Genomic DNA, 21,785 nt, shown 5'->3' with positions numbered 1-21,785 from the left:
GCATGGTGGGAAACTGGGTTTATGATTGTACATATCTGGAAAACCAGCAGGAAAAATACAATTAATAATGATTAACCGTAGTGTAGAGTAATGATGCGCATGATAGACAACATCATAAAGCAAAAAACTGCTACATTTTCACCAGCAAAACTATCAGCAGTCACATACAGATGTCACGTCCTGGCCAGTATAAGGGTTAATTAGTATTGTAGTTTGGTCAGGACGTGGCAGAGGGTATTTGTTTTATGTGGTTAGGGGTGGTGTGTTTGTTGTAGGGCAGTTGATTTAGGTATTCCGGGGTTTTTGGGCACTGTTTGATTTTCATGTATTCTATGTTTAGTCTAGTGTGTCTGTTTCTATGTTTGGGTTCATTGGGGTTGGGACTCTCAATTGAAGGCAGGTGTTGTCTATTTGCCTTTGATTGAGAGTCCCATATATGAGGGTGTGTTTGTGTTTGTCTTTTGTGGGAGATTGATTTTGCACTGCATTTTATATAGCCTGCAAAACTGTCATTCGTCGTTCTTGTTGGTTTCTCGTGTTCAACGTCATTTAATAAATTAAGATGATGAGCACCAACTCTACTGCGTATTGGTCCACGTTCTCAGACGACGATTTCTCTATATCATCGGAAGATGAAGAAACTTGTGACAACAGAGCTGAATCCATTTTTTTTTTGTGTGTAAATCTCCTGTTGATAATGCATGCTTTCTGTACTTGGCCCAAACTCTATCCACTTGTATCCAGTTTGAATTATTCCCACAGTGGTAAGATCTCATCAAATCTCTTCTTATTGATTCAACAGACGGTACGATATTATCTGTTTTCATATTGTTTGTGATCTAACTAGGGTTAATCATTTATTTATTTATTTATTTCACCTTTATTTAACCAGGTAGGCCAGTTGAGAACAAGTTCTCATTTACAATTGCGACCTGGCCAAGATAAAGCAAAGCAGTTCGACAACATACAAAAACACAGAGTTACACATGGAGTGAAACAACATACAATCAATGATACAGTAGAAAAAAATAAGACTATATACAATGTGAGCAAATGATGTGAGATAAGGGAGGTAAAGGCAAAAAAATGCCATGGTGGCAGAGTAAATAAAGTATAGCAAGTAAAACACTGGAATGGTAGATTTGTAGTTTGAAGAAAGTTCAAAGTTAAAATATAAATAATATGGTGCAAAGGAGCAAAATAATAAATAAAATAAATAAATACAGTAGGGGAAGAGGAATAAGAATAATACACATCTGGGGCTTCAAAATAAATATCCAGACGCCTGCTGTAAACAGTGGAATGTTTGTTCAAAATAAATAAATAAACACAAAAGTGGGTGTCTACATTGATGTCTAATTTGCAAAAAATATATATATTGCGTTAATTCCCAAAGATGTGGTTATAACTTACAGAGACTTTACTGGTCATTTTCTGGACCATCCTCGTGTGCATTGTGTTTTTCATGGGCATGGCAAACGTTGTTTTTCAAGATAACATGTTTTTCATGGGCATGGCAAATGTGGTTTTTCCAAGATAACATGTTTTTCATGGGCATGCCAAATCAAACTCTGAGGGCATTGGCCTGCAAGGCACCTCCATGTCAAAAGCAACCCTGAGTAGGTCAGTTGGAGAATGTATTCAACCTTATTGGCATATTACCCAGAGTGCCTTTCGAGTGAATTGCAGTTAACACCCATGACTGTATTTGTTAGTGGCAGAGATATGGTTGTTGTATTCAATGGTTTTCACTACTGTAGCCTTCACCAAGTGAGTGTTTAAGTGAACATGTTATCTTTCAAATTAAACTCTTTATGAAAATATATTACATGTATCATAAGGCCTTTCTTTGAGGGGCTAGTTACACCCTAACGCAGTGGTCTGAAACTCCTGGTTTACAGGTCACATCAAACCTGCAAGTCACATTATGCTGGCTTGCAAAGTAATGTGTTATTTATATCGGAATCCGGCAAAAACTGAGGATAACCAACAATTGTAACTTCTAATTCACCTGCAGCCAGTATTCAGAATGACTGCCAGGGAAGATTGTTTACTGACCACAGGAGGCTACTGAGGGGAGGAAGGCTCATAATAAATGTCTGGAATGGAGTGAATGGAATGGTATTGAAAACATGGAAACGTGTTCGATGCCATTCCATTAATGCCGCTCCAGCCATAACTATGAGCCCGTCCTCCCCAATTAAGGTGCCACCAGCCGCCTGTGTTATTGAGACTAGCTAATTGATATAGACTGGAACAGCCATCTCAGTAACGGGTGCAATAAGTCCATCTACGAACAGACTAGATTTGTTTTGAAAAAGGTTTGTTATTTATTGTGTAGCATGATTAATCAACCAATCAAAGTAAATGCAAAAACAATTCTGAAAATCAACCTGCTGGTAAACGGGACAATTAAAATGCTGTTTTGAACAAACAGGAATATTTTACTGAACAAACTTGTTGAAATTCAACTGACTTTGAGCAGAGTTTGTTGAGCAAACACACATTAGCTCAGTGTTTGTCCTTTTGAAGTCCACTCAACTCAGAATAATGCTGATTAAGCAATTGGTGTGTGTGTGTGTGTGTGTGTGTGTGTGTGTGTGTGTTCCATGCGTGCGTGTACGTGTGTGCGTGCCTTTGGCAAACAAGGTGGAAACTACAGACATGATGAGATATTCATCTTATATTAGATCTGATACAAAGACTTTACAGGATAGGAGAAAGATATATAGATTTTAACAAAAAGGCAGGGAGATCCTAAACAGATCACTAGTTATTTTATATATAATGTAAGATTATGAAAAAGTTAAACAAAAAGTTAAAAAGGCATGGACTAGATACTAGCAGTTAAAATTGACAATTGTGTCAAGTTCATTCATAAAAATGTTAAACAGAATGCAGACTCCTATACGCTGTAAAGAATCTAATGGAACCATGACGGAGGAAATATTTGAAAATATGACTCATGACTGAGATAAGGTTCCTCCTCAAAGGATTGAATAACACTGATTGTCAGTTCACCGTTATCCGCCTCTCGATTGATTCCCCTCTAGTTTGGGATGGGGACATAGTGATCACACTTAGGACCAGTCAGGTGTTTGTCACAAGTTAATGTGTAGGAGAATGAGAAAGTACCATGGTTCAGTCCACAGTGATGATAATGGTTTCCATGCTATATGTTTATAGTGTACCCACCCAGGTGGTCATCGACATTTAGATCCTTCTCCCATACCTGGAGCATTAGATGGTGATGGGTATTTAAACTGCCAAAGTGGATCATAGGTAGTACACCAGTGGGTCTGTATTGATTTCCATGCCACAGTTTGACGTAACCCTCTGGTTCGGCCCACCCATTACCCCTTATACTGAACCCACGGTCCACAAAGACAGTCAGTCTGCCTCTCCCTACCAACAGAGGGCAGCAATCAGGAGACAGGTTGGGAGAACTCACCCCACAAGGTATCTGTTCTGTCTCGGTTTTCTCAATCCCATTATCTATCACATTCTGACTAACAGCTGTTTGTAGATTATCTCTCACCTTAGTGTCATGAACCAAGTCATGCAGAGGGAGAACAGTGAAGGATAGGATGTCTGGGATCCTTTGAAGACTATTCAGCCATTTTTTGAAGCCTTCAGAGTCTGGTTTGGTCAAATCAAATTAAATCAATTGAATCAAACACATGTTTAGCAGATGTTATTGTGGGTGTAGCAAAACGTTTTTTGTTCCTAGCTCCAACAGTGCAATAAATATCTAACAATACACAACAATACACACAAATCTAAAAGTAAAAGAATAGCATTTCGAAATATATAAATATTTGGATTTGCAATGTCGGAGTCCGGAAAACTATAGTTTGTTAACAAGAAATTTGTGGAGTGGTTGAAAAACAAGTTTTAATAACTCCAACCTAAGTATATGTAAACTTCCAACTTCAACTGTATATTTTATGTCCCCCCCACTTTTAAAACCAAAGTTACTCCCCTGGCTGTAGATGTCCTAAAGTGTGCTCAAGGTGATGCGCTGGGCACCACCCTCTGAAGAGCCCTGCGGTTATGGACGGTGAAGTTGCCGTACCAGGCGGTGATACAGCCTTATGCTCTCAGTGGTGCATCTGTAAAAATTTGTGTGGGTCTTAGGGGGCAAGCCGAATTTATTGCGCCTCCTGTGGTTAAAGAGGTGCTGTTGTGCCTTCTTCACCACACTGTCTGTGTGTGGGTGGACCATTTCAGATTGTCAGGGATGTATACGCCGAGGAACTTAAAGATTTCCACCTTCTCCACTGCTGTACCTCCAATGTGGATAGGGGGGTGCTTCCTCTGATGTCTCCTGAAGTCGATGATCAGCTCCTTCATCTTGTTGATGTTGATGGAGAGGTTATTTTCCTGGCACCACTCCGCCAGGGCCCTCACCTCCTCCCTGTAGGCTGTCTCGTCATCGTTGCTAATCAGGCCTACCACTGTTGTGTCGACTGTTAACTTGATGATTGAGTTGGAGGCGTGCGTGACCACACATTCACGGGTGAACAGGGAGTACAGGAGGGGGCTGAGCATGCACCCTTGTGAGGCCCCAGTGTTGAGTATCATTGTAGTGGGGGTGTTGTTGCCTACCTTCACCAGCTGGGGGCAGTCCGTCAGGAAGTCCAGGGTGGGGTTCAGACCCAGGGCCCCGAGCTTAATGAAGAGCTTGGAGGGTACTAGGGTGTTGAACGCTGAATGGTAGTCAATGAAAAGAGTTCTTACATAAGTATTCCTCTTGTCCAGATGGGATAGGGCAGTGTGTAGTGTGATGGCTGATTGCATCATCCATGGATCTATTGGCACAGTATGCAAATTGCAGTGAGTCAGCCCTCCCCACCCGTCACCTCAGTGCTGTGGCTCAGGAAACTCTTGTCATAACCTGTAATACTGTCTTCATTATTAAAGACCTTTGAACACTGCCCACTCAACACATTTAACAACCCCATGCCATCAGACAACCCCATACAGGGCCCCGACAGGGCTCTAACTCCTCTAGCTCCACAATGAAATAGGGTGCAGGCCAGGCAACAGGCTGTTAGCCAGCCTGCCAGCTTAGTGGAGTCTGCCACTAGCACAGTTAGCGTAGTCAGCTCAGCCTTCCCCATTGAGACCGTGTCTGTGCCTCGATCTTGGTTGGGCAAAATTAAAAATGGCGGTGTTCGCTTCAGTAATCTTACTAGTATAAAGACCTCCTCCATTCCTGCCATTATTGAAAGAGATTGTGATACTTCACATCTCAAAATTGGGTTACTTAATGTTAGATCCCTCACTTCCAAGGCAGTTATAGTCAATGAACTAATCACTGATCATAATCTTGATGTGATTGGCCTGACTGAAACATGGCTTAAGCCTGATGAATTTACTGTGTTAAATGAGGCCTCACCCCCTGGTTACACTAGTGACCAAACCGCCCGTGCATCCGGCAAAGGCGGAGGTGTTGCTAACATTTACGATAGCAAATTTCAATTTACAAAAAAAAAACAATGACGTTTTCGTCTTTTGAGCTTCTAGTCATGAAATCTATGCAGCCTACTCAATCACTTTTTATAGCTACTGTTTACAGGCCTCCTGGGCCATATGCAGTGTTCCTTACTGAGTTCCCTGAATTCCTATCGGATCTTGTAGTCATAGCAGATAATATTCTAATTTTTGGTGACTTTAACATTCACATGGAAAAGTCCACAGACCCACTCCAAAAGGCTTTCGGAGCCATCATCGACTCAGTGGGTTTTGTCCAACATGTCTCTGGACCTACTCACTGCCACAGTCATACTCTGGACCTAGTTTTGTCCCATGGAATAAATGTTGTGGATCTTAATGTTTTTCCTCATAATCCTGGATTATCGGACCACCATTTTATTGCGTTTACAATTGCAACAAATAATCTGCTCAGACCCCAACCAAGGAAGATTAAAAGTCGTGCTATAAATTCTCAGACAACCCAAAGATTCCTTGATGCCCTTCCAGACTCCCTCTGCCTACCCAAGGACGTCAGAGGACAAGAATCAGTTAACCACCTAACCGAGGAACTCAATTCAACCTTGCGCAATACCCTAGATGCAGTTGCACCCCTAAAAATTAAAAACATCTGTCATAAGAAACTAGCTCCCTGGTATACAGAAAATACACGAGCTCTGAAGCAAGCTTCCAGAAAATTGGAACGGAAATGGCGCCACACTAAACTGGAAGTCTTCCGACTAGCTTGGAAAGACAGTACCGCGCAGTATCGAAGAGCCCTCACTGCTGCACGATCATCCTATTTTTCCAACTTAATTGAGGAAAATAAGAACAATCCGAAATTTCTTTTTGACACTGTCGCAAAGCTAACTAAAAAGCAGCATTCGCAAATGGAGGATGGCTTTCACTTCAGCAGTAATAAATTTATGAACTTCTTTGAGGAAAAGATCATGATCATTAGAAAGCAAATTACGGACTCCTCTTTAAATCTGGGTATTCCTCCAGGGCTTCATTGTCCAGAGTCTGCACAACTCTGCCAGGACCTAGGATCAAGGGAGATACTAAAGTGTTTTAGTACTATATCTCTTGACATAATGATGAAAATAATCATGGCCTCCAAACCCTCAAGCTGCATACTGGACCCTATTCCAACTAAACTACTGAAAGAGCTGCTTCCTGTGCTTGGCCCTCCTATGTTGAACATAATAAACGGCTCTCTATCCACCGGATGTGTACCAAGCTCACTAAAAGTGGCAGTAATAAAGCCTCTCTTGAAAAAGCCGAATCTTGACCCAGAAATTATAAAAAACTATCGGCCTATATCGAATCTTCCATTCCTCTAAAAAATTTTAGAAAAAGTTGTTGCGCAGCAACTCACTGCCTTCCTGAAGACAAACAATGTATACGAAACGCTTCAGTCTGGTTTTAGACCCCATCATAGCACTGAGACTGCACTTGTGAAGGTGGTAAATGACCTTTTAATGACGTCAGACCGAGGCTCTGCATCTGTCCTCATGCTCCTAGATCTTAGTGCCGCTTTTGATACCATCGATCACCACATTCTTTTGGAGAGATTGGAAACCCAAATTGGTCTACATGGACAAGTTCTGGCCTGGTTTAGATCTTATCTGTCGGAAAGATATCAGTTTGTCTCTGTGAATGGTTCGTCCTCTGACAAATCAATTGTAAATTTCGGTGTTCCTCAAGGTTCCGTTCTAGGACCACTATTGTTTTCACTATATATTTTACCTCTTGGGGATGTCATTCGAAAACATAATGTTAAATTTCACTGCTATGCGGACAACACACAGCTGTACATTTCAATGAAACATGGTGAAGCCCCAAAATTGCCCTCGCTAGAAGCCTGTGTTTCAGACATAAGGAAGTGGATGGCTGCAAATTTTCTACTTTTAAACTCGGACAAAACAGAGATGCTTGTCCTAGGTCCCAAGAAACAAAGAGATCTTCTGTTGAATCTGACAATTAATCTGGATGGTTGTACAGTCGTCTCAAATAAAACTGTGAAGGACCTCGGCGTTACTCTGGACCCTGATCTCTCTTTTGAAGAACATATCAAGACTGCTTCAAGGACAGCTTTTTTCCATCTACGTAACATTGCAAAAATCAGAAACTTTCTGTCCAAAAATGACGCAGAAAAATTAATCCATGCTTTTGTTACTTCTAGGCTCGACTACTGCAATGCTCTACTTTCCGGCTACCCGGATAAAGCACTAAACAAACTTCAGTTAGTGCTAAATACGGCTGCTAGAATCCTGACTAGAACCAAAAAATTTGATCATATTACTCCAGTGCTAGCCTCCCTACACTGGCTTCCTGTTAAGGCAAGGGCTGATTTCAAGGTTTTACTGCTAACCTACAAAGCATTACATGGGCTTGCTCCTACCTATCTTTCCGATTTGGTCCTGCCGTACATACCTACACGTACGCTACGGTCACAAGACGCAGGCCTCCTAATTGTCCCTAGAATTTCTAAGCAAACGGCTGGAGGTAGGGCTTTCTCCTATAGAGCTCCATTTTTATGGAATGGTCTGCCTACCCATGTGAGAGACGCAGACTCAGTCTCAACCTTTAAGTCTTTACTGAAGACTTATCTCTTCAGTAGGTCCTATGATTAAGTATAGTCTGGCCCAGGAGTGTGAAGGTGAACGGAAAGGCTGGAGCAACGAACCGCCCTTGCTGTCTCTGCCTTGTCGGTTCCCCTCTTCCCACTGGGATTCTCTGCCTCTAACCCTTTTACAGGGGCTGAGTCACTGACTTACTGGTGTTCTTCCATGCCGTCCATGGGAGGGGTGCGTCACTTGAGTAGGTTGAGCCACTGACGTGGTCTTCCTGTCTGGGTTGGCGCCCCCCCCCTTGGGTTGTGCCGTGGCGGACATCTTTGTGGGCTATACTCGGCCTTGTCTTCGGACGGTAAGTTGGTGGTTGTAGATATCCCTCTAGTGGTGTGGGGGCTGTGCTTTGGCAAAGTGGGTGGGGTTATATCCTGCCTGTTTTGGCCCTGTCCGGGGGTATCATCGGATGGGGCCACAGTGTCTTCTGATCCCTCCTGTCTCAGCCTCCAGTATTTATGCTGCAGTAGTTTATGTGTCGGGTGGCTAGGGTCAGTCTGTTACATCTGGAGTATTCTCTTGTCTTATCCGGTGTCCTGTGTGAATGTAAATATGCTCTCTCTAATTCTCTCTTTCTCTCTTTCTTTCTTTCTCTCGGAGGACCTGAGCCCTAGGACCATGCCTCAGGACTACCTGGCATGATGACTCCTTGCTGTCCCCAGTCCACCTGGCCATGCTGCTGCTCCAGTTTCAACTGTTCTGCCTGCGGCTACGGAACCCTGACCTGTTCACCGGACGTGCTTGTTGCACCCTCGACAATTACTATGATTATTATTATTTGACCATGCTGGTCATTTACGAACATTTTAACATCTTGACCATGTTCTGTTATAATATCCACCCGGCACAGCCAGAAGAGGACTGGCCACCCCTCATAGCCTGGTTCCTCTCTAGGTTTCTTCCTAGGTTTTTGGCCTTTCTCAGGAGTTTTTCCTAGGGAGTTTTTCCCAGCCACCGTGCTTCTTTCACATGCATTGCTTGCTGTTTGGGGTTTTAGGCTGGGTTTCTGTACAGCACTTTGAGATTTCAGCTGATGTACGAAGGGCTATATAAATAAATTTGATTTGATTTTGATTTGATTTGATACAAAGACATGTCTGCACCTGGGACACAGAGACCTGGTTCAGGGTGGCCAAGCAGGTGCGGATTCTAGTCACCCTCTTCATCCTCCCCCCAAGGTCCACCAGGTGAATGTAATGGGTTCCATAAGTGTCAATGAACTGCTGGTACGGCTCAATGCTGTTGGACGTGTACTCCTTTGGGAGAGAAGCTATGTTGAACTGCTGGTACGGCTCACTGCTGTTGGACGTGTACTCCTTCGGGAGAGAAGCTATGTTGAACTGCTGGTACGGCTCAATGCTGTTGGACGTGTACTCCTTCGGGAGAGAAGCTATGTTGAACTGCTGGTACGGCTCAATGCGGTTGGACGTGTACTCCTTCGGGAGAGAAGCTATGTTGAACTGCTGGTACGGCTCAATGCGGTTGGACGTGTACTCCTTCGGGAGAGAAGCTATGTTGAACTGCTGGTACGGCTCAATGCGGTTGGACGTGTACTCCTTCGGGAGAGAAGCTATGTTGAACTGCTGGTACGGGTCAATGCGGTTGGACGTGTACTCCTTCGGGAGAGAAGCTATGTTGAACTGCTGGTACGGCTCAATGCGGTTGGACGTGTACTCCTTCGGGAGAGAAGCTATGTTGAACTGCTGGTACGGCTCAATGCGGTTGGACGTGTACTCCTTCGGGAGAGAAGCTATGTTGAACTGCTGGTACGGCTCACTGCTGTTGGACGTGTACTCCTTCGGGAGAGAAGCTATGTTGAACTGCTGGTACGGCTCAATGCGGTTGGACGTGTACTCCTTCGGGAGAGAAGCTATGTTGAACTGCTGGTACGGCTCAATGCGGTTGGACGTGTACTCCTTCGGGAGAGAAGCTATGTTGAACTGCTGGTACGGCTCAATGCGGTTGGACGTGTACTCCTTTGGGAGAGAAGCTATGTCCCGCTGGTGTGTCTACTGGAATCTAGGAAATGGAAAAGAGCAAGGGTACTGTGAGGGTGGGTGGTGTTGACATGGTACTGTGAGGGTGGGTGGTGTTGACAGGGTACTGTGAGGGTGGGTGGTGTTGACATGGTACTGTGAGGGTGGGTGGTGTTGACAGGGTACTGTGAGGGTGGGTGGTGATGGCAGGGTACTGTGAAGGTGGGTGGTGTTGACAGGGTACTGTGAGGGTGGGTGGTGTTGACAGGGTACTGTGAGGGTGGGTGGTGTTGACATGGTACTGTGAGGGTGGGTGGTGTTGACAGGGTACTGTGAGGGTGGGTGGTGTTGACAGGGTACTGTGAGGGTGGGTGGTGTTGACATGGTACTGTGAATGTGGGTGGTGTTGACAGGGTACTGTGAGGGTGGGTGGTGTTGGCAGGGTACTGTGAGGGTGGGTGGTGTTGACAGGGTACTGTGAGGGTGGGTGGTGTTGACATGGTACTGTGAGGGTGGGTGGTGATGGCAGGGTACTGTGAAGGTGGGTGGTGTTGACAGGGTACTGTGAGGGTGGGTGGTGTTGACAGGGTACTGTGAGGGTGGGTGGTGTTGACATGGTACTGTGAGGGTGGGTGGTGTTGACAGGGTACTGTGAGGGTGGGTGGTGATGGCAGGGTACTGTGAAGGTGGGTGGTGTTGACAGGGTACTGTGAGGGTGGGTGGTGTTGACAGGGTACTGTGAGGGTGGGTGGTGTTGACATGGTACTGTGAGGGTGGGTGGTGTTGACAGGGTACTGTGAGGGTGGGTGGTGTTGACAGGGTACTGTGAGGGTGGGTGGTGTGGACAGAGTACTGTGAGGGTGGGTGGTCTTGACAGGTTACTGTGAGGGTGGGTGGTGTTGACAGGGTGTTGTGAGGGTGGGTGGTGTTGACAGGGTTTTGTGAGGGTGGGTGGTGTTGACAGGGCACTGTGAGGGTGGGTGGTGTTGACAGTGCACTGTGAGGGTGGGTGGTGTTGACAGGGTACTGTGAGGGTGGGTGGTGTTGACAGGGTACTGTGAGGGTGGGTGGTGATGACAAGGTACTGTGAGGGCGGGTGGTGTTGACAGGGTTTTGTGAGGGCGGGTGGTGTTGACAGTGCACTGTGACGGTGGGTGGTGTTGACAGGGTACTGTGAGGGTGGGTGGTGATGACGGGTACTGTGAGAGTGGGTGGTGTTGACAGTGCACTGTGAGGGTGGGTGGTGTTGACAGTGTTTGTTGTTATTGTTTGCTATGAAGAAATGACAATGTCTCAATGTAATAAATTGCATAATTTACCAAAGTAGTCACCATAGAATATCTCTGTTCTCTCTTCTATCCACACACAGTGATCTCTGTGCCCTCCTCAAAGTAGTCACCATAGAATATCTCTGTTCTCTCTTCTATCCACACACAGTGATCTCTGTGCCCTCCTCAAAGTAGTCACCATAGAATATCTCTGTTCTCTCTGTCATCCTCCCCTCTTTTTATAGGAAAGGAACAATAACACTAAACTTAGTGTTATCCTCCTTCTCAAGATAGCAAATGTTTGAGTTATAATTTTATCTCCATGTTTAGCTGCGCAATACAATGTGCAGATGAGAATGATAGTGTTGTTTTCATTCTTTTCAGATTATTAATAGGACAGGAGAAGCAGGTACGGGGAGTCAGACATTTAATAGGGAACAGACATAGAACACGACAGGAACAGTGTCAGCACACGGGTAAACAAGGACATGTGACAAACACAGTCCCGAAGTCACAGTGAACAGAACTAGGGAACAGACAGTTATAGGGAAGGCAATAACACAAGTAATAGAGGTCAGCTGAGTCCAATGAGCGCAGATGCGCGTGACGGGGAAAAGCAGGTGTGCGTACTGATGGTGGCTTGATTGCGTAATCCTGGAGAGCCTGGCGCCCTCGAGCGCCAGCGGCAGGAAGAGCGGGAACAGGCGTGACAGTACCCCCCCCCCCCCCCCCCATAGGGGCGCTACTTGGCGTCCCACCTGGGCAGGCCGGCCCGAGACATGGGCGCTGGGCAAGCAGGCTGGGAGAGGGGGAGGAAGAGCGGAAGGAAGAGCGGAAGCACGCTTGACATAGTGTGTCAGTGTTTACAGAACGCCACAGTGAGAAGGGCTTTATCATATCGTGGTGCATGTTTTCTCTTTGGCATTATGGGGTATTGTGTGTAGATTGATGAGCGGGGGGACGGGACGATTTAATCCATTTTAGAATAAGGCTGTAACGTTTCAAAATGTGGAATAAGTCCACCAGAGCTGTTTCCAGAGAATTGAATGTTCATTTGTCTACCATAAGCCGAGAATTTGTCAGTATGTCCAACCGGCCTCATAACTGCAGACCATATGTAACCACACCAGCCCAGGACCTCCACATCCGTCTTCTTCACCTGCGGGATCGTCTGAGACCAGCCACCCAGACAGCTGATGAAACTGTGGGTTTACACAAATAAAGAATTTCTGCACAAACTGTCAGAAACCGTCTCAGGGAATATCATCTGCGTGCTCGTCGTCCTCACAAGGGTGTTGACCTGACTGCAGTTCCACGTCGTCACCAACTGCGGAACCAACTTCAGTGGGCAAATGCTCACCTTTGATGGCCAAGCTGGAGAAGTGTGCTCATCACGGCTGAATCTCGGTTTCAACTGTACTGGGCAGATGGTAGACGGCGTGTATTGCATTGTGTGTGCGAGTGGATTGCTGATGTCAACGTTGTGAACAGAGTGCCTCATGGTGGAGGTGGGGTTATGGTATGGGCAGGCATAAGCTACGGACAACTAACACACTGCATTTTATCGATGGCAATTTGAATGCACAGAGATACCGTGATGAGATCCTGAGGCCCATTGTCGTGCCATTCATCCACGGTCATCACCTCATGTTTCAGCATGATAATACACAGTCCTATGTTGCACGGATCTGTACACAATTCCTGGAAGCTGAAAATGTCCCAGTTCTTCCATGGCCTGCATACTCACCAGACATGTCACCCATTGAGCATGTCTGGGATGCTCTGGATTGACGTGTACAACAGCATGTTCCAGTTCCTGACAATATCCAGCAACTTCGCACAGCCATTGAAGAGCCATAGACATAGACAACATTCCACAGGCCACAATCAACAGCCTGATCAACTCTATGTGAGGGAGATGTGTCGCGCTGTATGAGGCAAACAGTAGTCACACCAAATACTGATTTTCTGATCCATGCCCCTACTTTTTTTTTTTTTAAAGGTATCTGTGACCAACAGATACATATCTGTATTCCCAGTCATGTGAAATCCATAGATTAGGGCATAATGTATACTTAAATTGACTGATTTCCTATGATCTGTAACTCAGTAAACTCTGTTGCATGTTGCATTTATATTTTTGTTCAGTTATTGTCATTTAATTTAACATTGACTAAAGCCATGGTCCCCATACAGTCGACTGTTGGTTTACCTCTCCCTGTCTGCAGGGGGCAGCAATCAGCAGAGAGGTAGGGTGAACTCACCAGACAGAGAGTCTGTTCTATTTTGTTTTTCTCTATCCTGCTGTCTATCACATATTGACTAAATAGAGGGTCTGTGATTATCACTGACCTTATTGTCATTAACCGACCCATACAGTGGATACAGAGAGAAAGACATGTCTCGGATAGTTGCCCTTGCGCTGCAATTGAACAATATCATAGCCCTCCTCAGCCTGATCGTAGCCAGGCACAAATCTGTCTTTGTAAAGATTACATTATTTTGGGGTCCCTGGGCGACAGGTAAGACAGAGCCAGGACCAGCAGGTGAGACAGGGCCAGGACCAGCAGGTGAGACAGGGCCAGGAACAGCAGGTGAGACAGGGCCAGGAACAGCAGGTGAGACAGGACCAGATAAACCAGGTAAGACAGAGCCAGGGACACCAGATGAGACAGAGCCAGGAACAGCAGGTGAGACAGGGCCAAGGACACCAGGTGAGACAGGGCCAGGGTCACCAGGTAAGACAGAGCCAGGGACAGCAGGTGAGACAAGGCCAGGAACAGCAGGTGAGACAGGGCCAAGGACACCAGGTAAGACAGGGCCAGGAACACCAGGTAAGACAGGGCCAGGAACACCAGGTGAGACAGGGCCAAGGACACCAGGTGAGACAGGGCCAGGAACAGCAGGTGAGACAGGGCCAGGAACAGCAGGTGAGACAGGGCCAAGGACACCAGGTGAGACAGGGCCAAGGACACCAGGTAAGACAGGGCCAAGGACACCAGGTAAGACAGGGCCAAGGACACCAGGTAAGACAGGGCCAAGGACACCAGGTAAGACAGGGGAGAGAGGACGACTGATGCTGTCATTGTTGTTTCCTGGATAAGGTCAAGAAGTGGACAGAAGGATCTGCTAGGGTAGATCATAGATACAGAACATTCTACCTCATCATCAAGCGCACTTTACTATTGTTCCGACTTTTAATTAGCAAAAAAAAGGATAAATATTAGGCTGTTTAAAAATGGGGTATGCTTTATGCAGTGTATTACCGTTTAGCAAAATGTGAAAAAGAACATTTATAGTAAAGCGTTTATATATATATATATATATATATATATATATATATATATATAAAAACGCTATATATATATATAGCGTTTATATATATATTATTACATTTGTTCTTCCTCTCCCCATTGTTAAATTTCTTTTAATACTCATATCTTCAATATCTCGGTGCTCTCCCTCTGTCTCATTTCTCACCACAAAAATGATCTGTGCTCTTTGTCTCTCTCATAAAGAGTGCAGAGACTCTAAACAACTGTAGGTCGTTATCCATCTTAGCAGGATATAAGCTACATGAGTCCGAAGGTTACATAATCACATATCTAACTACAGTATACCTCAAGATCAAAAGCACAAATGTACATGATGAAAAGATACAATGTTTAACCCAATGCATGAAGCCTAATGGTGGTGGGACGGTTGATGGTATAGATCTACAGAATGCCACTTCAAGGAGGACAAAGGGCTGTCCTGAGTAGTCTGCATTGTGAGAGGATAGAAGCTGGTATCAATAATAGCAGTAGAAGTCTGCTTGGTAAGAGGATATTTAATTTGGTTTAAATTTGATTAGGATTGCTTTTAGCCCACCAAAGGCTAGTCTTCCAAGAGTCCAAAAAATATATATTTAAAAAAAAAAAGCTAAGTAAAAACACAAACAGAGATCCACATTCCCAAAACATTTACATATTACGAGTTACACCACCTAGCTAGGATAGTGGCTGGTGTCTAACATACAATTCATGTATGTGTCCAGTCATAAGTTATAAAAGGGGAACATCAGAACAATCTGTTGGTATTTCTTTCAGTGATGATGTGGCTGGAGACATGTTGCTTCTTGAAAGTCCAATATCTTGACTGCTGACATGCAAAACATTTTGGGACTGTGTTATCAGTGTCCAACCGGGCCTACTGGATCTATTTCACAGTAAATCCAATTGGCTTAAAGGCACAAACACCAGTAATGCAAAATCAGGGTAAAATAATAGACCATTTTATTTGTCAAGTTCTCTGCACACAAGCTATAATAAATATGTGAAGGTGAGGAAGATGATAAACGTTATGAAAAGCCTCACCCTAATCTAAAATAGAAATTGCTCATTATAAAAACACAAGTCAACAAGTATGATATAATTTGATATATGTACAAAATGAATATTTACAAGATAGTAAAGCGTTAAAAGCAAAACATACACTGTTTACATCACAGGGTTGTGGTTATGTAACATCTCAATAACTCAATGTAAAATCTGATTCCTAATCATAACGTCTGCACCATAGTGTCATTCAGTAATTCCCTTAATGCAGTTGTGAAAAGTTAAAGGTTTAAAAGTAAATGTACAGGTGGCATGTCAAATAAAATGTGAGACACTATGATGTGTGTTTAACTAAAGCGTTTACAGAACATGTCAAATCTCACTTTGATTCTGATCCATCCATGACCAATATCACAGTTCTGCCACGTTGTGTGTCAAAATTACTTGTAGATTGTTTTACTTTGATGTGACTGGATCTATGATAAGCAGATCAATACCAGCAGACTGTCAGGGGGGATCTATGATAAGGAGATCAATACCAGCAGACTGTCAGGGGGATCTATGATAAGCAGATCAATACCAGCAGACTGTCAGGGGGATCTATGATAAGGAGATCAATACCAGCAGACTGCCAGGGGGTCAGAATCTACTCCATCACATTCACCAATGTTAAAATAGGCTGACACATCTTTCCAATTACAGACTAGAGTATAGATAATCGACATGTCATCTGCATTGTAGAAAGAGAGTTCCTTGGTTGCACAATTTAGGTATAGCGCTATCTTTCGAGGTGTATCACTAAAAGTGATTTGTTTTTCGGTAACCGTACCGTGAATAGTATATTTTTGATTTCTATACCTGAGACACACTGTTCTTGAACCCAAAAGTCCAAACAAAAACCTCGCCGAAATCTGTTTAACTCCCAGTTCCCAGAAAGCCCCACTTCCCACTTCTATTTCCCAGCAGTGTTGTCCAGTGCTGAACTTACTCTTACTCACTAATTTTGATTGTTGTGATTGATGTCGAGCTGAATGAGTTAAAAAAGCTGATTCCGCATTTCCGGGAGTACAAAACACACTGCGTCTGTCATTGGAGATAGTCAGTTTCTGACTCAGTGTTTGTAGTGTGAGTCTCTCTGGAAGAGGTTTGATTACCTGCAGCATCTCCTTCCACACAAAGAACTGCAGGTGAGACTCATAGGGCCCCAGAGAGAAGGAGACCGGTGTCACCTTGAGGTCATGTACCCTGGACTTGTATGGACGCTCCTTGGTGGCGTCCTCAGTCGTGGCCTCCCCATGACGTTCTGGTGGTGGTATGTCCCTGTCCTTCAGTGCTTTTATCTCAGATAAGCCCATGTCATTCCACCAGTGCAGGAAACCCTCACTGTCTGGGATGTCCTGAGCAGATTTCATCATCACCTCCTTCTCTTTCCTCTCTGATAGTATCAACTCCATACTCTCTAAATTCCCTCTCATCTTCTTCAAGGTCTTCTCTTCTTTCACCTGCAACTCATTCTTTATCTTTTCTTCCCTCTTCTTCAGAAACTGGTGCATCTCTTCAAACTGGCTGCTGATTTGAGTCCTCAGCTGACAGGACTTAGTCTTGGTTTTTGTCATCTCTTCTTCCTGTTGTTCGGCCAGTTGCTCCACGGAGCTGTTGTCACTAGTGAGGAACTGAATGGCCTCATCTAGTTCCCGCCTCCTAGCTAAGGCTGCCTCTTTGATAGGTTTAAACTTATGCCCGTCATGCTTCTCCCCATCCCGGCATATGACGCAAACCAACTGTTGGTCTGTCTCACAGAATAGTTTCAGTTTCTCGTCATGGTCTGGACACAACCAGTCAGTCCCCTTTGAAAAAATAAGCGTAATGCATTATTATTATTATTTTCTCCATAACATCCCAAATAAAGCATACACAGGTAGTGAATGAAAAGTGAAAAATTGCTGACTTGTAATATATTTTCCAAAAAGGTTGCTGGTTCGAATCCTCAAGCCAACTAGGTGAAAAATATGTCCATGTGCCCTTGAGCAAGGCATTTAACCCTAATTGCTCCTGTAAATTGCTCTGGATAAAAGCATCTGCTAAAATGTGAAATGTAAAAAACTCACCCCTCTCTTCTCATCGCGTACTGCTTCCTCTTTAGCTTTGTTGGCCAAGCTCTTCAGAATGTGGTTTGTTGAGAGGTTTCCCTCAGCTGTTGAGATTCTAGCCCGGCAATGAGGACACAGGTTCTGTGTTCTCCGAAAATGTGTAAAACATTGTCGACAAAATGAGTGACCGCAGGAGAGGCTAACTGGATCAGTGAAGAGAGAGAGACACACAGAACAGGTTAGTTCCTCTATGTACGCAGTAGACGCCATCTCTCACACCAGATCCTTACCTAAGCCTGTGTTAAAATGAGGAAACAGCTTTTAGTTTCACATCTATTCATCGTCGTTGTGAAACACTTTAACCACACCCTCTCTACGTGTACATTCAGCTCTACAGACACAGAGAGTGACTAATCTACCAATCACCTTGCATCATAAATAACTACTCAATATTATTTATTGATCATTCAGTCGGTCACAATTTACCCATGGTACATCACAGCTTTGATGCACAACCAGAAATTCTCCAGGTACCTGAAAGTAGCAACGAAGTAAAGAAGTCCAACATCACACCCTACTGGTTAATCAGTGCAGAGATATGAGATAGTCTTCAGACCTTGGCTTTAATGTCTAGGCTTCAGACCTTGGTTTTAATGTCTAGGCTTCAGACCTTGGTGTTAATGTCTAAGCTTCAGACCTGGGTTTTAATGTCTAGGCTTCAGACCTTGGTTTTAATGTCTAGGCTTCAGACCTTGGTGTTAATGACTAGGCTTCAGACCTTGGTTTTAATGTCTAGGCTTCAGACCTTGGTTTTAATGTCTAGGCTTCAGACCTTGGTGTTAATGACTAGGCTTCAGACCTTGGTGTTAATGACTAGGCTTCAGACCTTGGTTTTAATGTCTAGACTTCAGACAGAGGCTGTGTTACACAGCAAACATACAGGAGGACAAGCTAAGACGTTGTTTTGTCCCCAATATCGTTTTTACCAGTGTGTTCCTTTCATGTGTAAACCCACCTAACTAACACGCCAGTGATAAGGGAGAGAGACTCTGCACACTCACTGCACACTCACTGCACACTCATATTTTAATTGCATCAACAACAGAAACATTAAATACATTGCTTGTGAACTCAACTATAGCAGAAAACAAAGGACTTCTCATCTGACCACAAAACCAGACAAACCTCTGACACGGAAACCAAACCGGCAGCGCGCGTGCACAATCGGGCATAAATGTATTTTGTCCCCCTACACCAAACGCGATCACGACACGCAGGTTAAAATCTCAAAACAAACCCTGAACCAATGACATTCATTTGGGGACAATGTAGCTAGTTAGCTTGCTGTTGCTAGCTAATTTGTCCTGGGATATAAACATTGAGTTGTTATTTTACCTGAAATGCACAAGGTCCTCTACTCCGACAATTAATCCACACATAAAAACGCCCAACCGAATCATTTCTAGTCATCTCTCCTCCTTCCAGGCTTTTTCATCGTTTAACTTATATGGTGATTTGCATCTAAACTTTCAGACAACCGTCAACAGTTCATCTTTCAATCACCCATGTGGGTATAACCAATGAGGAGATGGCATGCGTGCACCTGCTTCTATAAACCAATGAGGAGATGGGAGAAGCAGGACATGCAGCACAACGCAGACGTGCGTGAGCAGTGTGGGTGCAATAATTGAATAACATAGATTCCTAAATTTATTTTGCAACGTTCGCGCATGCAACGTGAGTGGTGTAGTCAGGGTATGAGACTGGGATGCACTTGCTCTGCCTCTGACACGCACCATACAGCCACTAAGGAGAGCCTTACATCCTGGGGAACATCACTTCCTGAAGAAGGTGCTACTGCAGACTACAACCCTCAGATGGCCTCAAAATGACAACCCAAACGTGACATGGATTTAATTACACCCAGACAGGGTTACAGACTAGCCTACTTCTTAGCCGCAACACAACAGCACTGAAAGAAAAATGTCAACTTGTAAAATATGGAAAACCATAAACATATTGGTAGGCTACAGTAGAAGCTTCATTCTCATTCTTCTAAGTCTACACGTTCTCTCATTTAACATTGCATCATGTACACTGTTGAAATGAACGACATCTCCATGTAGCCTTGACTCATAAGTCGACGTAATATTGTAGAAAGAAAAGTCACCGTGAAGCCACAACTCACTCATATCGACACCTCTCATTCGCGAGATCCTGCATCACGCCAATTGGTCCAGACGCGATAGCGCCATAGGGGGCCGAATATCATTGGGCGACATCAGCCTCTTTGAATTTACGGATGAAGCTGCGTTTAGCGGCCACACGACGCTGCCGCCATAGACCTGGAATAACTGCGAGGACCAACAAACAAAGAAGGACGTTCCGTATTCATGTAGAACATCATGATTTCATCCACCCGAAGCCATCAAAGTCGAGAGACAACGGCTGAGTACTTAAAAGAACATTAACATGTAAGTATCTTACATTTTGTATCTGACGCATCAGTGTTTACAGTTCCGTTAACGGGATGCTCTGTATCACCGATGGGCCAGCATCATCAGCATGTACCGCGGTCTATCTACCGTAGCCTGATGGCAACGTGGATGCCGTGGCGTTAACCCACCCAGTCGAGCACATGTTTTACGCCTACACATGAATGAAATATTCCCTCTCAGCTCTACACAGCTTACATCTTTATCACGAATACTAAAACACATGTTGTTAATCACATTTGGCTCAGTGACGGTTGATAAATAGACAAAACGGGGTTGTTGTTCAACATCTGTCTGTAGTCTATTTAATCCCTCACAAGCCTGCTCTCTTTAATCCATCGGCTGCAATACAAAGGCATTCTGTGTATAGTTAGTTAATACAGCAGGGTGGTGGGTGGGACTGGGACATAGTTAAAAATACACAATCATTTCGTACCTTCATTACATGGGGATAAGATACGATATGGGTGGGAATACTTGAGAACAGATTTCCTAAATTAAAATCACTTTTGAGTTGATTTCCTGGTGATTTTATGTCAATAGTCCTAATAAAAATGTAAAAAATAAACGTTTTGATCATTATTATTATTATTATTATTGACCGTTGTAGCGTTAGCTGGGTGATGAACCAGCTGGGAACACTGACATGTAGCTCTGCTGCTGTTTATGACAGGATTCACGCTCTTCAGGTCTTGGTTATTAGCGCATGGATTTGCCCATCGGCAGGGTGTGTTGAGGCGTCACACTGAGGAATACAATGGAAGAAAACGAAACGGAAATGTGTATATATAGGACGACATTAAACAACCTGATGGTTTAATTTCTCTACCTCGTTTTACAAACGGACGTGTAGGTTATTATTAGTCCGTGATAATAGTGCCACTGCGGCGGGGATTATTTGGTCTCACTGTCATAGTTTATAATAGCCTACATATCTGCTCTTTGAGCGCGCAATATGTAGGCTATTTATATATTTATATATATATTTATATAGGGGTAGACGTTTTTGATACATAGGCTACTGGATTTTCGATTCCGTTCGCCTCATTTGTCGACGCATTCGCGCAAAGAATCTATTTCCCGCGCGCAACATAGTTTCATGCATGTTCTTGCATTAACTCAGGTTTAAACACGGTCAAACAGTGACTGACACCTGCGTCTCTCGTGTGGCTTCATTTCATGTAGATCAACATGAAAGTATTACAACAATACATCCTTGCAGTCGCAAAACGCTACTGTGTGTGGGTGAAGTGAAGGCACTGTGCACCTGTTCCAAGCTATTCCAAAAAACACGTGATATAGGCCTAAATAGACTATGAGTCATAATACCTATAAGTAACCACAAGGAAATGGTTTTCCACCATTCATTTTTCCGCAGGGGATTTTAGAAACGCTTAAAATAAGGGCTGTGTTTCATGTAGGTTTCCTCAGGTGTGACGTTTTGATAACCGTTTAAATCTCTCTAGGACAAGGTGACTTTTATCAATATATTCCCCCTGTATTTACATAGTGGGAAAATGATTGCAACCATTTCC

At 44.1% G+C, this 21,785-nt stretch overlaps 3 protein-coding genes across 7 annotated transcripts in view; 1 reads left to right on the top strand and 2 right to left on the bottom strand.

Moving 5' to 3' along the window:
- Nucleotides 1-15,600: 15,600 nt before the first annotated feature.
- LOC115168639 (nuclear factor 7, brain) lies at nucleotides 15,601-18,081 on the bottom strand. The gene is made up of 2 exons (XM_029724090.1): nucleotides 17,774-18,081; nucleotides 15,601-17,512 (listed from the first exon to the last, which is right to left on the bottom strand). The coding sequence occupies exons 1-2, from the start codon at nucleotides 18,023-18,025 to the stop codon at nucleotides 16,280-16,282; spliced, it is 1,485 nt and encodes a 494-aa protein (XP_029579950.1). The 5' UTR covers nucleotides 18,026-18,081; the 3' UTR covers nucleotides 15,601-16,279.
- Nucleotides 18,082-19,697: 1,616 nt separating this feature from the next.
- Nucleotides 19,698-21,785, top strand: part of LOC115168636 (solute carrier organic anion transporter family member 4A1) — a 64,250-nt gene continuing 62,162 nt past the window's right edge. For 4 of the 5 annotated variants that reach the window (XM_029724085.1, XM_029724086.1, XM_029724081.1 and 1 more), the window contains exon 1: nucleotides 19,700-20,229. The gene's annotated coding sequence lies outside the window, so the exon portion shown is untranslated. Of the gene's footprint in view, nucleotides 20,230-21,785 lie in introns of all 5 variants that reach the window. The other variant, XM_029724087.1, reaches the window with a different exon arrangement.
- The window catches only part of LOC115168770 (extensin-like), a 30,896-nt gene continuing 29,088 nt past the window's right edge, over nucleotides 19,978-21,785 (bottom strand). Inside the window, exon 3 of the mRNA XM_029724328.1 lies at nucleotides 19,978-20,109. Within this exon, the coding sequence (XP_029580188.1) occupies nucleotides 19,978-20,109 (132 nt within the window). The remainder of the gene's footprint in view (nucleotides 20,110-21,785) is intronic.

The sequence above is a fragment of the Salmo trutta genome, chromosome 30, assembly GCF_901001165.1.
Source record: "Salmo trutta chromosome 30, fSalTru1.1, whole genome shotgun sequence".
In the NCBI taxonomy this organism is placed as follows: Eukaryota; Metazoa; Chordata; class Actinopteri; order Salmoniformes; family Salmonidae; genus Salmo; species Salmo trutta.
The sequence above is the reverse complement of the archived record's forward strand: the minus strand, read 5'-3'. Positions and strand labels throughout refer to the sequence as shown.